The 15875-nt window shown below is 46.6% G+C and overlaps 1 protein-coding gene across 2 annotated transcripts; it reads left to right on the forward strand.

The window, feature by feature from the left end:
• Nucleotides 1–4419: 4419 nt before the first annotated feature.
• Nucleotides 4420–14593, forward strand: Dact1 (dishevelled binding antagonist of beta catenin 1). 2 transcript variants are annotated; one of them, XM_021179203.2, is made up of 4 exons: nt 4420–4838; nt 7373–7505; nt 8473–8628; nt 11651–14593. In XM_021179203.2, the coding sequence occupies exons 1-4, from the start codon at nt 4515–4517 to the stop codon at nt 13372–13374; spliced, it is 2337 nt and encodes a 778-aa protein (XP_021034862.1). In that variant the 5' UTR covers nt 4420–4514; the 3' UTR covers nt 13375–14593. The 2 variants fall into 2 exon arrangements, with proteins under 2 accessions (XP_021034862.1, XP_021034861.1); XM_021179202.2 differs by having other exon boundaries at nt 11540–13827.
• Nucleotides 14594–15875: the final 1282 nt, after the last annotated feature.

Below are 15875 nucleotides of genomic sequence, written 5' to 3' on the forward strand. Positions count from 1 at the left end.
TCTTTCTTTCTTTCTTTCTTTCTTTCTTTCTTTCTTTCTTTCTTTCTTTCTTTCTTTCTTTCTATTTTTTTAAAAGATTTATTTATTTTATTTATATGAGTACACTGTCGCTGTCTTCAGACACACCAGAAGAGGGCATTGGATTCCATTACAGATGGTTATGAGCCACCATGTGGTTGCTGGGAGTTGAACTCAGGACCTCTGGAAGAGCAGCCAGTGCCCTTAACTGCTGAGCCATCACTCCAGCCCCTGGAAAACATTTTCAATAGAGTGAAATGGGGACAAACCAAACTGGTATAACTGTTTAAGAAAGTGACCTGGATTTGGCTAGATATGAGAGACTCTTCATTGTTTCATGGTGTTAGTAGCCAAGGTGTGTTCTCGAGGACTCACTGTGTATGCTTGGTACACTGTGTGTGCCATCTGTAAGGGTGGCTGGTAGAAATGATAGGTAGTGCACTGAAATCCAGGGTTGATGGCACATCAGTGATTAGCATGTAAGTCTTGGACATATGGATATCTTCAGAAGTCACACTGAGACTCTTCAGCAAAAGCTTGGTTATATGCCACCTCTTTAACACTAACACCCAGCTAAAAGATAACTTTTTTTCCCCCAGGGATGAGATGTATTTGGTCATGGAGCCCAGAGGATGGAAGAGACTATTTCACAGTCTTTCAAACAACACAAGCATTGTCAGAGAATGCCGTCTGCCACACCCTTCCCCATTCCTCTCTGTCCTCAAAAGATTTTTCATGTGTTCAGTGCCATGATGTTGCCGAGTTTTGCTACCAACTTTCTTTTTTGATGATCTTTTATTTCAATGTCGGCTTTCTTTCTCCTCTGTGCTCACTGACGTCTGATTGTGGGGTCAAGCTATAATTAGTCTGTATATGAAGTTTAGTTCACTGTGGCTCTTTTGGCCCTAGACTCAAATGGGCTTTGATGTCTGGCTAGAGCTTTGATCCCAGAGCCTCAAATGGTGGTCATCACCCAATCCAAAGGATTGCACTTTCTTCCCCCTCCTCCTATCTGGAGACAGCTTTCCTCAATTACAGCAGTCCTGTCTGTTTGACCATAAAAGCTGCAAGCATCATTTGTTGCTTTTCTCTACTGCAAACTGTGGAACTGATACTCCTTGCTGTGTCTGCAATGGACTATTCACTGCAGGATAAGGAATTTGCAGAATGATGCTCAGACTTCGATGGGGATGCTCTTTGGAATTGTTCTGTCCAAGGGTGGAGCTTCATACTGAGATGCAAGGGCCCTTTCTGGCACTGCTTAGAAACTATCTTTAAGCATATGTTACACAGTTGAGGTGTGTTCAACCCCCATGCTTTCTTGCTTGTAGCATTCACAAGGCAACAGGTCCATTCTGTCTTTAAAGCCACACTCGCATGGTTCCTGAGAAGAGTAAGAGGGAAAGACCAAACTAGCGCTGAACACCACTCGAAAGGAGAGAAATAAGTTGCACTATTAGAGGAAGAAGCTCCCGTGGCTGCTTAAAAGAAAGGGAGAAAAATCAAGACCACAGAGCAAAGTGAGACCCTGTTCGTAATGGAAGGGGACCGTGGGTGACTACTAGCAACAGCTTCCTCGTTACCTACAAACGAAAAACAGACTTCAAGAATCAAGAAAATCCAGCAAGCTCAACTAGAGAGGAGAGTATTTGTCTGTTGGGTTTAGCAGAGAACAGGGGCAACCAGGCCAGTCACACTTAATCTGATGACATTGGGAATTTTCCTGGAAAAACAATTACAGCATTGAGCTCCTTGCTTCGAACTTCATTTGAAAGCCGAAGTTTGTTTTAATTGGCATCTGAATGAACGGCATTACTTATTAATGTGTAATGGATACTTTGGAAAGCATAAACCCCTGCCCCCCATTTTGGAACCCTTTGCATACATTAGTTTTAATATTTAAACTTGTTGTGAATGCTTTCTCCCGGAGATGAACAAGCTGCTATGACAAATGGCTTGCTTTGGACTAACAGGCCAGCCTAAAGGGACATTTGGTGGGGGAGCAGTGTGTGTGTGTGTGTGTGTGTGTGTGTGTGTGTGTGTGTGTGTGTTGGGGGGGAGGTGGGAAGGTAGAGGAGAAGTTTGGAGACACAGCGACGTGTCTGTCAGCTGTAACAAGATTTATTAGCAGTGTGTAAAAACACGTTTCAGCTTCTCCCACCCCTTCAACTATATAAATATAGTTGTCAATGTGTGACATAGCACAGGCCACAATAACAGGGTCCACCCAGCCAGAAGGAACCTAATTCAGAACTAGAAAAGCAAGAGGTCTGTTTAGAAATGAGTAGATTGGAACAATGGCAGAGGACTTGGGAGAGTGGCCTGTGTCATGTAAGGCAGGACATTATTCTAAATTTGTCTTCCTGAAACTAGGAAGCAAAATTAGTTCTTGTGTAGTGTTTGACACACAGGAGGCATAAAGAATGTGTGTCCTGTAAACTTTGTACATCTGGGAACACCTGAATATGATTCCATTTTTACATCATGCTAATTACGAATCAAGGCTGTCTTCCCTTTTATGTCTGTGGGAGGTAGGAGGCAGGGTGGGGGTGGGGGTGCTTGTGTAGGTGTGTGTGGGATAACGGGTGTGAGTGTGAGGCATGGAAGTGCTTGCTTTTGTTTGCGTCTTCTTGGTAAAGGTCAACTTAATTCTATTTGTTGTAGAGATTAAGTGGGAACTATTGAGTTTAAAAGTATGCTAATAGAAGAACAATTTCTAACTATCTTGCATCCTCCAGAGTGTCCTCTGGTAATTATTAGTGGCATGCTTCTAGGCCTTGTACCTAGCGAGAGCACTGGTACTATGAGGGTATTAAAACAGTTCCTGCCTTCAGGGAGCTTTGTGCCTAGCTGGAGAGAAGATACGCAGGGAACACCTAAGCACACAGATTGTGTATGCCCAGAAAGAGAACCAGACAATAGTGTGTGAGAAAGACCAGGCACTCATGCAGTTAACCAGTGGGGGGTGGAGGGGGGAGGGGACGGGTATGGGGCATGGGGCATGAACAAATTGATCTTGGAAGATTAGACCACATAGAGAGTAAAAAGAGAGAGAATTCCTTGCTGGAGTGAGCAGCTGGACAAAGGTGTAAAATTCCGAAATCATGACCTGAAATGTGTTCCTTCATAGAACACTTTGTCTTAATGATCTCAAATTGTGACTCCCTAAATTTAATTTCTGAGGTTCTTGGATTCAAGGCATGAGGTGCAGCTCCCATAAGCCAGCTAGTGGCGTTTCCAGATAGATCCCCGTGCCAATGAAATACCCACTGAGTGGCATCCCAAGGACACAAGGTCAAATCCTGAATGGTATTTTAGGGGAATTCTAAAAAAAGTTCCCCTGGGGTGGGGGGAAGAAACCCCATCAGCACAATATCGTTCTCTCTCTCTGTCCTCGACCCTGGGATCTGCCTGCCTCTGCCTACTAAGTGCTGGGACTAAAAGCCATGCGCCACCTCCGCCTCCCGGAGAGCGATAACTATTTAAGATTTATGTGTTGGACCACCGCATATGTATTATACGTCGTTTGCCACTGTAATTCTTAGAATAGACCGGCCTGTTAGCTCCATTTTACTATTGGGTAAACGGAGGCACAAGGAGGGCAGTTAACTTGCTATTCGTGGATGAAAGAGGAATCAGATTCAGACAGTCTGGATTCGGAGTCAGGGCTCTAGTGAACAGAAGCTAAGGAACGATAAAACAAAACAAAACAAAACCCCCAAACTCTAGGTGCTCACATGCCACCCCTCATAAAGTCTGGGCTTTTATAGGAATTGATACGACCGCTGGCCTCACAACAGCATCCTTCTGTAAGACTTGAAAGGCCTTCTTCAGCAAAGCTCCGATTAAAAGCTAAAACAAACAAAAAGAGTTTTAGAACAATGTCCTTGATTGTTTTTTTTTTTTTTTCCCCTTCCAGTTACAAAATAGAGTTTAAAACAAAGGCCACCTCCAAACCCAAGTCCAAAGAAATGGTGTTCTGAGTACGGAGTGGACATTAGCTTGGGATGAAGAAACCCAGAGCCAAGGGTGAGGACTTGGAGCGTGGACACGTGAGGAAGGGGTTAAGTTTCAGAAAGTTGTCCCGGGAGCCCAAAGCCACGGCGCCCGCGGACCGGCCCTCGGGGCTGGCTGTAACAAGATGCTCGGCCCTCACCCGCCACCGCTGCCGGAGATGGAGCCGAGCCAATCGGCGCCGAGGGGACCGCGGTGCCGTCGGACCGAAAAAGGGGGCGCGGAGCCGGGGCGGGGCCGGGGCGGGGCGCAGGCGGCCCGGGCGCCTGACAGGAGCTGATCGCCGCGAGCCGGCGGAGGCGGTGGCGGGCGGGCGGGCGGGCGGGGTGTCGGGGCCGGGAGTGACGTAGCGTGGCCGGGGCGTTATCAGCTGCGGGGCGGCAGACGGGAGCAGCGCGGGATGCGAGTGCGGGAGGCATGAGCTCGCGGCCGGGGCCCTAGCGTGTACTGCTGCTCCCGGGCTGGCGGGGCCTCGGGGGGTCATGAAGCCGGACGCAGCGCGCGAGCCCGAGCCGCTGAGCCCCGGCCGGGGCGCGGAGGCCGAGGGGCGCTGGCGCGAGAGGGGCGAGGCGGACACGGAGCGGCAGCGCACCCGCGAGCGCCAGGAGGCCACGCTGGCGGGGCTGGCGGAGCTGGGATACCTGCGGCAACGCCAAGAGCTGCTGGTGCGCGGTGCGCTGCGCTGCTCCGGGACCGTGGGGACCGTCGCGCCGCGCGCCGGGGAGCTGCGGGGGGACGCGGCGCAGCGCAGCCGCCTGGAGGAGAAGTTCCTGGAAGAGAACATCTTGCTGCTGCGAAGGCAGTTGGTAGGTGGTGGCCGGTGGCCTGGCTGGAGGGTGGGCTGATGGCTTCTGGCAGTGGGATCCCTGGCCGCGACGTGACCCCCACCTCGATTTTCCCTGAGCCCGTGGTGTCGCGGATGCCCGCTGCCCGTGACTTCCACGCGTTGCTAGCGGATGCCTGCTTTGTGTCACCTGAGGAGCTGGCGGATTGCGGGGAGGGGTGGCTGTTCTTCTATCCTGCATTTGGAATTCTTGGAGTCCCTTGGTTCCAGTCTGAAAGTTAGGCTACTGCATGCCCCCTTCCTCCGAGGTTTGCAACCCCCACTTAAAATGCCATTTCACCTTGTGGTCTCCCTGGTTATCCCACCCCGGGAAGGGGGGCGGGGGTGCGCACAAAAGCGAGGAAGAGGCTTGTTGCTTGCCTAACTGTCCAACATTGAGTTTTACGGTTACGGCGAAGCTCCTGCTGGGAGCCGTGCCCTACCCGGTGCTTTCTCTCCTGCAAGTCTCTTTTGCCTGGGCTGGTGCTTAGTTTTAAATAGAAGTCCTTTGTATAAGGCAGCTAAAACTAGATGCAAATACTGGCAATTTGGCCGGAGACCCTGCCCCCTCCTCTTTTATCCGGTCCGCCAGCTGTGCTTGGTGGTGGAGGTGGGAGAAGAGAGAACCTGCTCGCTGGGAGTATTTATCTTATTGGATTTCTGTCACTGTCTCAGTCGTTCTGTGCAGTCTTCATTAGCAAGGAAGAAAAAGAACTTTGGACCTTCATGTGTTGAGAACAGCTTTTGATGCTGCCTCCAAATAATGGCGGCAGCTTTGTTTCAGTGACCTCAAAATGTAGTTTTGGAAACAGCAAAAAGATTCTTATCCCAGCGTGTTGTATTAGACTACTTAAGCTAGATAATGGCCCTCTGAAAGTGATGTTGTGGGTTGTCACGTGTTTTCTAGATTTTTTTTTTGTGTGTAGTTACAGAGCATCAAAGTGCTTTTACTTAATTCATTTTTTTTCTGATGAAATTCAATTTTTGGCACACAAGCATATGGCTTGCGTCTCTAAGCTTTCAGAAGTCATAGGTCGAGAGCAAGGACCATGTATCTATTTTGTAAGGATGTGTGCTGTGGTTTGTGCAATAGCTCTGTTTTGGCATTTTTACTGTTTCTTTGGTAGAAGAATAGAATTGTATGTACGTGAATTTGAGCCAGTTCTTTCTGGTTGTGACTGGTCGTTTACATTTCAGTATTGTCTTGTACAATAGCACCTTTTTTTTTTTTTTTCCCCGAATCTCAAGATTGAGAGCAGCGCATTCCTATTGTCCGCTTCAGGGGAGCAAGGCAGTGTGTCTGTCAGGAGAATTCCACTCCAGTCAATGTTTATGGTACTATTTTCATTTGTAGACTTGGCATTCTTGATTTAAACCAGATGCCTTTTGAGTTCTTTTGCTTTTCCAGCAGTGGGGAGCACTAGATGGCAGTGTGAGTTAGCACAATCAATCTGTCACCTTGGGAAACCCAAGCTGAGTTCAAATCTTGACGAGCTTTCCCTGGAGGGTTTTGGATTCTGCCAGCTCACATTATACTTGGCGCTGGCTATTAGTATTAATTTCTCACTTTCAAAGGCCTTAAGACTGATTAAGCCCCACTAAGCAACTAATAGAAAACAAAATTCTGTAGGCCATGACATTTGGCCAGAAAACCTCACCTAAGAAAGATTAGAGTGTAATGTAGAAAATCTGTTACTTTGACTTCAAGAGCCCACTGTGAAGGATTTTCTTTAAACTGGCTGCACACCAGATGATTCGAAGTCTATGCAAACTCCTTGCCCGCCGGACCTATAAAAAGTCAGTTTGCATAGATTCGTAAAAGCTAAAAACAACTCTTTTCCAACCTTGCAGTACCAGGTATCGAACACAGGCACAATAGCCAAGATCTCTACCAAGGAACTACAACTCAGCCACATATATATTCAAAATTTATTGTGTGATTGGTGTATGCAAATGAGTGCATTGGTGTGGCATATCCCTCCTGTGGAGGTCTGAGGACCAATTCCAGGAGCTGTTTCTCCCCTCCTGTCCCGGGTTCAGGGGACTGAATTCAGATGACCAGGCCTGGACAGCAAGCATCTTTACCCATGAGCCATGCTATAGCCCTGATATTATTTTTAATGAACAAAATTTGTGTTACCAAAAAAATTTTTTTTTAAAGATTTATTTATTTATTATATGTAAGTACATTGTAGCTGTCTTCAGACACTCCCGAAGAGGAAGTCAGATCTCATTACAGATGGTTGTGAGCCACCATGTGGTTGCTGGGATTTGAACTCTGGACCTTCAGAAGAGCAGTCAGGTGCTCTTACCCACTGAGCCATCTCACCAGCTCCCCAAAAAATTTTTGAGAAAGATCTAAAGATAGAGGGCATGCCTCGCCTTCTGATTATGCAGTAGCATTTTGATCTAAAAGGGCTTGGGGACACTCAGAGGAGTGGCTTCCATGGGGGACTTTCAGGTTTTGTCACTATGTGCTTCTTTGTTTATATTCTTTTCCTGCTTCTCTCTAATCAGAATTGTTTGAGGAGAAGAGACGCGGGTTTGTTGAATCAGTTGCAAGAACTTGACAAGCAGATAAGTGACCTGAGACTGGATGTGGAGAAGACTTCTGAAGAGCACCTGGAGACAGACAGCCGGCCTAGCTCAGGTGAGTGAGCGAGCGAGTGGATCTAGCGTTTATTTCCAGTGTGAAAACAACTGAACAGTAGCCCACCATTCATTTGCTCGAGGGGGAAGTAAATTCAACCCTATAAGATTTTCAATAATGGGGTTGAGCTGCCCAGTGATCCTTGAGTTTTAAAACGACAGACTTCCATTCAGATTTCTGGAAGCGCAAACAGACCTCCTTTGAAACCTGAGAAATCAGATCTGGTCTAGAAAATTAGTCACACTTCAGCTTCCTGAGATGGCTGCAGTTTCCCCTTCTTTTAAGCCATTTGGCTCCTTAAGTTTCTTTTTTCTTATACTATTTACTTGAGTGGTTTTGTTTTTGTAGCCCAGGCTGGCCTTGAGTCTACCCCCGTCCTCCAGCTTCAGCCTTCTGAATGCTGGGATTATAGGCACGAGCCACCGTACCCAGCCATACCCAGAGAAACCAGTTATTCCTTCTGAAACATTCCTGGTAAAGTTGAGGGTCTGGCAGATGTGGGTTCCTTTTTTTTCACACCTTTAAAGATGGGACAGAAAGTAGGATGAAAGGAACTTTGAACTGTCTCTAGTGTTACATGATTTTTGCCTTCTCTAAGAAATATTTGAAATAAAACCATATACTTAATTTTGTTTAAAAATCTACCATTTGTGTGATACACCCCCCCCCCTCCTGCACACACAAAGAACTGGGAACAAAAATGAGTTTTCCTTTTCTTTGATGTGCCAGCCTCTGGCCTTTTTAAATGATTATTTTTTAAAAGATTTACTTATTTTATGTATTGGATTCCATTACAGATAGTTGGGAGCCACCATGTTGTTGCTGGGATTTGAACTCAGGACCTCTGGAAGAGCAGTCAGTGCTCTTAAGCGCTGAGCCACCTCTCCAGCCTGCCTCTTGTCTTTTTAACATAATGGTGTGTTATTGCTTGATAGGATCCTAATTCCAGCCATCCTTTTCCTTGTAGGGTTTTATGAGCTGAGTGATGGAGCTTCTGGCTCCCTCTCTAACTCCTCGAACTCCGTGTTCAGTGAGTGTTTGTCCAGTTGCCATTCCAGCACCTGCTTCTGCAGCCCCTTGGAGGCGGCCTTGACCATCTCAGAAGGTTGCCCCAAATCTGCAGGTAAGGATTTTAGCATGGACTGAAGCTCTAATTGGAAGAGGTCAGGGGTCTTTATGGCTATGTAGCTTCAGCTATCTTTTGATAGGAAATAATTTGGGCAGTGTGCTGCGTGTACTCAATGCCACAGTTTGACTTAGAGGAACATCTACACTCCCCAGCTCTTTGGTGACAGTCGGCTTTACATTATGGAATTAGAAAGGCACCTTACTCTTGGAGGAATTGTCCCTGTATTAGAGAGACAGAGCTCTGGTTCTTTGCTGTTTAACATCTCCCCTTCCTCCCTCTCCCTCCCTCCCTCTCTCCCTCCTTCTTTTCTCACCCCTTTCTGATGTTGGTGATTGAATCCAGGGCTTTTCATTAAACACATACTATTCATCTACAGCCCCATTTCTATCTTCTTCTTTGTGTTTCTGGGGTACCCCTGGCTATCTCTCTCTCTGTCTCTTTTTTTTTTATGTCCATCAGTCTAGCCAAGGACTGCTGACACTTTGGGAGTGGTGGCCCTTCCACATAATAGCTTCTCAGAATACTCCACATAATGAAACTGCCCATAGTCTGTATGTCATAATTCTCCACTGCCCCAGACAGGCATGATATTGCAAGTATGGAAGAACTTATGATGACCTGTATATATTTATCTTCCTTGAATTTTCCCAACAGGTTTTCAGGGTGCAATTGTTAACATTTGGGGTACAGTTAAGAAAAGAAAATGAGGGGCTGGAGAGATGGCTCAGCAGTTAAAAGCACTTACTGCTTTTGTAGAGAACTTGGGCTCAGGTCTCAGTATAACCATCTGTAACTCTTGGTCCAGGGGTCTGACCTTTGCAGGTTCCTGCACACATGGTATATATACACACCCTCAGGCACATACACATAAAATTAAATATAAAAGACCCGAGGCCTAGTGAGCTTATTTAAACGATTTAAGGTTACATAGTTGGGCCATAGCAGGACTCAAACTCAGATCTAACTTATGTTCTGCCACCACTCCAAGGGAATTCAGAAATGGCTATGTTCAGCCATCTCATCTGTTGTTTTTGTTTTTAAGTGGCCTGCAGCCACAGGTATTGTGAGACATTTCCACTTGAGAGTTGCCCCTGAAAGTCAGAACTCAAGAGCTCCCCCTTATTCCTGTTGTATTTTGGTAACAGAACAGCAGAGAAAGCAAGAGGATTGGAGCTGGGGGTGGCAGCAGGATGGGCCACAACGTTCATGGTTTTCATCCAAGTACAAGGCTGATTGAGTCCAACAAAGCAGACAGCACACTGAGCAGCTGAGGTTGCTAATTGGTCAAGCCTTTCTGTTTGTACAGTGTGTGTTGTCAGCAGCAATCGACCATTTGGGAGAGCACAGAACCCTGTTATCTCGTGTCAGTCTCGTGTCTGGGCCTCAAGTTCACTGTTGATTGCTTCCCATCACCCCGCAGATCTGGTTTCAGAGGGAAACTTTATAAACCCATTAAGAGGCACGTTGGACAGGTTTTCCTCCAAGACAGACCCCTAGTGCTTCCAAATGCCACATCCTTATATAACTGAGACAGTTGGGCTGGGTCTTGGGAGACAGTTTTGTCTGCTCTAAGTAGAGACAGGAGATAAATGGCAGCTCATAGGCAAATGTGACTTTAAGGCAAAGAGCGGGGTTTTAAGGTACTGGGGAGGATAATGGGAAATGGTGTTAGCTAGGGAGGTCTCATTCCCCCCCTTCCCTCCTCCCCCCTCCCTCCTTCTCCCTCCCTCCCTCCCTCTCTCCCTCCCTCCCTCTTGTTTCATTGTATTTTGACATGGACAGTTTTGAAATATAAGAAGCTTCTTTTAAAATAGGATTTTATGTGTATGAATGTTGAGTAAGTTCACCACATGTGTACAGTGTCCACAGACCAGAAGAGGCATAGGGTCCTCTAGGGCTGTCAGGGCTCCGAGCAGCCGTGTGGTGCTGAGAACTGAACCCAGGCCCTCCCTGAGAGTAGCAGGCGCTCTTAACTGCTGAACCTTGTCTCTAGCCCCAACAAATTTATCCTTCAAAACTGCTCAAACTTTAAAAATTCCTTACCCTATTAAAATATTGTCTTTTCTGTCACTGTTAAAGGTATACGGTGACTGTTAAATTTTATTAGTTGTTATTGTAATACGATCTGGGGGCTGGTGAGAAGGCTTGGTGATTCAGAGCGCACACTGCTTTTGTAGAACACCCACCTTAGGTGGCTTACGACGGCTTGTAATTCTAGCTCCAGAGGATCTGGTCCTCTTCTCACCTCTGTGGGCACCACACTCAGGTGCACTAACACATAAGCAAAGTTAAAAATAAGAGCACTCCTTTAAAAAGCCTTGATCTGTTTTATTGATTTTTTTCCCCACAAAGGATAGTTATGTTTAAATGGATTCCATTTTGTATTTTTTTGTTTTTAAAAAAATACAAAAATGGCCACAGCAAGTGTCTTAAATATTTTAAAGAGAAACCAGAGGAAGGAGAGTAGACCAGAAAAAGAAAACAAAAAGTTCTAAGGTGCAGTTATTGGAAACAGAAAGTAAATATTGCTTTTCACTTATCACACTGGAAGGTACCGTTAGGATTTTGATGTGCTTCATGTCAGAGTTTGTTTGCATAAAGTTTTATCCTGATTGATATCATGATTTTCACTAAGCTTCATGAAGTATTTCCTTACATTATTCAGTAGTTTCAGAGCATTATGAATGGCTATCTTTTTTTTTTTTTTTTTGGTCAAAATTCTTGAATAGTGCTTGCTGTCATTCAGTCATCCATGCGCTTCAAGTAAGCTTGCAGAGGAACAAGTGTGGACTAGTTCTCGATCCTTTGCTACTCTGTCTCCACCCAGTTCACCTTAGTAACTCTGGTCAGAGTCGAAGTGGCTCTACCGATTCATTTCTTCAGTGTGTCTTTACATGTTTTTCAGATCTCATAGGATGGTTGGAATGTAAAGGCGGCCCCTGTGAAGACCAGGCCTCAGGGACAGTGTGCAGTTCCCCCTCCACACCACAATTTAATTCCCTTGATGTCATTGCAGATGTGAATCCTAAATACCAGTGTGACCTTGTGTCTAAAAACGGGAATGACGTATATCGCTACCCCAGTCCACTTCATGCTGTGGCTGTGCAGAGCCCAATGTTTCTCCTTTGTCTGACGGGCAACTCTCTGAGGGAAGAGGAGGGGCTTGGGAACCATGCCAGCGACATCTGCATTGGATCTGAACTGAACGCCACCAAAACAGACAATTCCCTGACATCTCCAAGCAGTTTGTGGTCCGCTTCCCATCCTGCATCCAGTAAGAAAATGGATGGGTACATTCTGAGCCTCGTGCAGAAGAAAACACACCCTGTAAGGACCAATAAACCTAGAACCAGTGTGAACGCTGACCCTACCAAGGGCCTTCTGAGGAATGGAAGTGTGTGTGTCAGGGCCCCTAGTGGCGTCCCACCGGGCAGCAGTGTGAACCTCAAGAATACAAAACAGATGTGTTTGCCCGCTGGGGGAATAACCTCTTTGGAAAACGGGCCATTCTCCCCTCCTAAGCAGAGGTCCAAAGACTCAAAGACAGACCAGTTAGAAAGCAAGAGGTTGGCTCTGCCGGAGAGCTGCTCGGCAGGCGTCGCCATGGAACCCCAAAGCAAGCATCTGCCCAAAGCCGCCAAGGCAGCCTCTCAAGAGCTCACAAGGTGTCAAGCCGGGCTGGGGGAATCCATGAAGGAAAGCAATCAGGCCTCCGCTGTTTCTCCTAAAACAAGTCCTGGCAGAGGCCCTGTCGCCCCCGCAGAGAGCAAAGTCCTGCAGCTCCCGAAAAAGATGTCGCAGAAGAACAGCCTCCAGGCTGTGCCCGCACTGGACAGGCCGGCCTTGGACTTCAAAAGCGAGGGCTCGTCTCAAAGCCTCGAGGAAGGGCATCTGGTGAAAGCTCAGTTCATTCCGGGGCAGCAGGCGGCCGCCAGGCCTCACCGTGCACACAGGAACCCGGGTGTCGCAAGGAGCGCCACCTTGAAGGCCCGCGGCCAGGCAGCCATGGAACACGGCCTGCCCACCGTCAGGGAGAAACCGCGGGCGGCAGGCAAGAAGTGCCGTTTCCCAGACGACTCGGATACAAATAAGAAACTCAGGAAGACCTCCGCCAAGAGCCGGCGCAGTGGCGGGCTGCAGGACGCTGGCCTTCCCGGCAGGGCCCTGGGCACCGGCGGCCATCGGGCGGGTAGCAGGGCGCACGCGCATGGCCGGGAGCCGGTGGTGGCCAAACCGAAGCACAAGCGAACCGACTACCGGCGGTGGAAGTCGTCGGCCGAGGTCTCCTACGAAGAAGCCCTGCGGAGGGCCCGGAGGGCTCGCAGGGAGCATGGGGCTGCCTACCCGGTGGCTGTGGCCCTGCCGTACGCCAGCCCCTATGCCTACGTGCCCAGCGACTCCGAGTACTCGGCGGAGTGCGAGTCGCTCTTCCACTCCACGGTGGTGGACACCAGCGAGGACGAGCAGAGCAACTACACCACCAACTGCTTCGGCGACAGCGAGTCCAGCGTGAGCGAAGGCGACTTCGTGGGCGAGAGCACCACCACGAGCGACTCGGAGGAGAGCGGGGGTTTAATCTGGTCCCAGTTTGTCCAGACTCTCCCGATTCAAACGGTCACAGCCCCAGACCTCCACACCCGTCCCACAAAAACCTTTGTCAAAATCAAGGCCTCGCACAACCTCAAGAAGAAGATCCTCCGCTTCCGCTCTGGCTCTTTGAAACTGATGACTACCGTTTGAGTAGCTGATGTAGCGAGTGTCTTCTCCTCCCCCTAGTCTCTGAAAAAAAGAAAAAAGAAAAAGGTGTTGTCTTAATATTTGTGTCTTACTTAAGTGGAATACTTTCCTTTCACTAGGATAAACCCAAGATAAATTATGTCTCGCGGTCATGTATGGACGCTAGTGCCTTTAATGGAAGGTGAAGGATGTATCGCTAGTTAGAAGTGAATATTGAGGTCTTAGTGGTGGTGATAGTGAATGCATTTTGATTATCAGATGTTTCGTCCGAGTGTCTGACCAAGTACAGGTGTGTGATGTTCAAGTTTTATTTGGATGAGACCTTTTGTTTCCAAGGTCCGTGGATAAAAATTTTAAGCCGTGAACTCGCTCCTTGATCCTTTAGGGTTTTGTCCCTGAAAGGGCTTTCAGGTTGAGGGGCATCGTATACAATTGTGTAGAGTAGGTAGAAAAAAACAAACAAACAAACAAGCAAAACAGTCATTGCTTTCTGTAAATTTTTTATATAGTCAACACTCTACGATGTCTCTCCATCCTATTTTCTTCTTAGAAGTACACTTTTTACTGGATTTAGAACTTAGTAGACCAGACTTTTAATCTGGAGGTGGTAAACTGGATAGGGAGACTGATAGGACCTTAAAAGGATTCACAAAAACCTTTGCCACCTGTAGTGCCTCAGCTTTCGTTACAGTAGTCCTTTCATGGGCCATATATCCAGCAGTTTTTGATGCCTTTCTATCTCTCTGCTCCTAATTTGTAGCCAATACAACTGTTTGTCCCTTAGAGGGCTTGCCTTTGGGATAAAGTGTTGGTCCCTTGGCGCAAAGAAATTCCCCCTTACTGGGCTTGACTCCAAGCCCAAACAGAATTGCTCTCACCAAGCACTGACCTGAACAGTAGTGCAGTTCAGCCCTCACCGGACCGCTGACTTATCTGGAAGGGCATTACATTTTTTTAAAAAAGCTTTTGGTAAACAGTATTGTGTAAAATAGAGTTTTTAAAATACTGATCTATGCATGTTTTGTGCATGAGTAGTCGTTCCTTGGATTCCTGTTTTGATATTCCTGTTGTTGAATTACTGTATGATATAAACAGTATGTGTTTTATATATATATCATTGTGTAAATTTAATATAACACATTATATGCTGTACTAAATGATTTGTTTTATTGCTGTTAAACTTTGTTATTTGTTATAAAAACCAGATGTTTACACCTATAAATCGTGTGCCGGCTGTTGGTGTTATTTTTGAGATTTACATTAGACTTGTTCTAGAGTAGAATATTATTTGCAATAATTAAATAGGTTTTACCCAGCTCAGAGAGGATAATGAATCGGAAACCTTTTTTAAAAAAAAATTAAATTAGGTTTATGAGTTCTATTTTTGCGTGTGAGTGCTTTGCCTGCACCCGTGGATGCGGACCACGTGTTTGGCTGGTGCCTGTGGAGGTCACAAGAATTAACTGGAGTTACTGGTGGTTGTAAACTCTTCTGTCGGTACTGAGAATTGAACCAAGGTCCTTTGTAAGAGCAATAAGGGCTCATAGGTAGTAAGCCATCTCTCCAGCCCCCCAAAACATTTCCTTAGTTAAAAGTTCAGGTAGTTTAAGTTCAGGTAATTCTTACCTGTCTTTGTTTTGTTTGTTTGCTTATTTGTTTTGTGAGACAGGGTCTAAGCTGTAGCCCAGGCTGGTCTGAAATTCACTATTTAGCACAGGCTGGCCCTGAATTTTGACATTCAAGCTTCATTAATCACTTGAGTGAGTAGCTAGAATTACAGATATGCACCACCATGCCCCATTTTAGATGACTTAGTCAAGTAATTTGGGAAGAAACCACCCCAAGCTTTCATTACATTTTTTAAACTATGGAAAGTTGAAAGGACCGTACAATAAACAAATGTGTAGTCAGCACCCAGCTTCAAAAGTTAGAGCATTTTTGCCTTGTTTGCTTTAACTCTGTGCGTGAGACCAGATTGCTGCGGTTGTGGGCCAAAGCCATACGGCAATTTTGCCATCTCCCAGTGGCAACTGCTGCTTTACCTATTAGACAGGCTCTCAGTATGTAGCTCTGCTTGGCCTGGAACTCCTGGCCTTTTAACCCACAGAAATCCACCTGCCATTGCCTCCAGAATTCTGGGATCAAAGGCATGTGCCACCATGCCCAGCCTGCTATGTTATTTTAAAGTATTTTAGGAGTGGTCTTTTATCTCCTAAAAATTCAAATATGCATTTCCTAAGTGCAAGAAGATTTTCTAGCATAATGATACTGTGATCACACTTTGAATCCACAGGAACTCATCAAAAATTTTTCCCCCATTTTGAGAGAACACATGATAACCCCTGGGCTGGCTTCAAACAATACAACCCAGATTGGCTTTGAACTCAATTCTGCTTCTGCCCTATCTCTTCTGGGGTGACACGTGTGTACCACAACGCCTGGCCTGTCTCAAGAACTTTTAAATAGCAGACTCGTACCTCTTCCATTGCAACCAGGAGTCAACT

The sequence above is a fragment of the Mus caroli genome, chromosome 12, assembly GCF_900094665.2.
Source record: "Mus caroli chromosome 12, CAROLI_EIJ_v1.1, whole genome shotgun sequence".
NCBI classification, from domain to species: domain Eukaryota; kingdom Metazoa; phylum Chordata; class Mammalia; order Rodentia; family Muridae; genus Mus; species Mus caroli.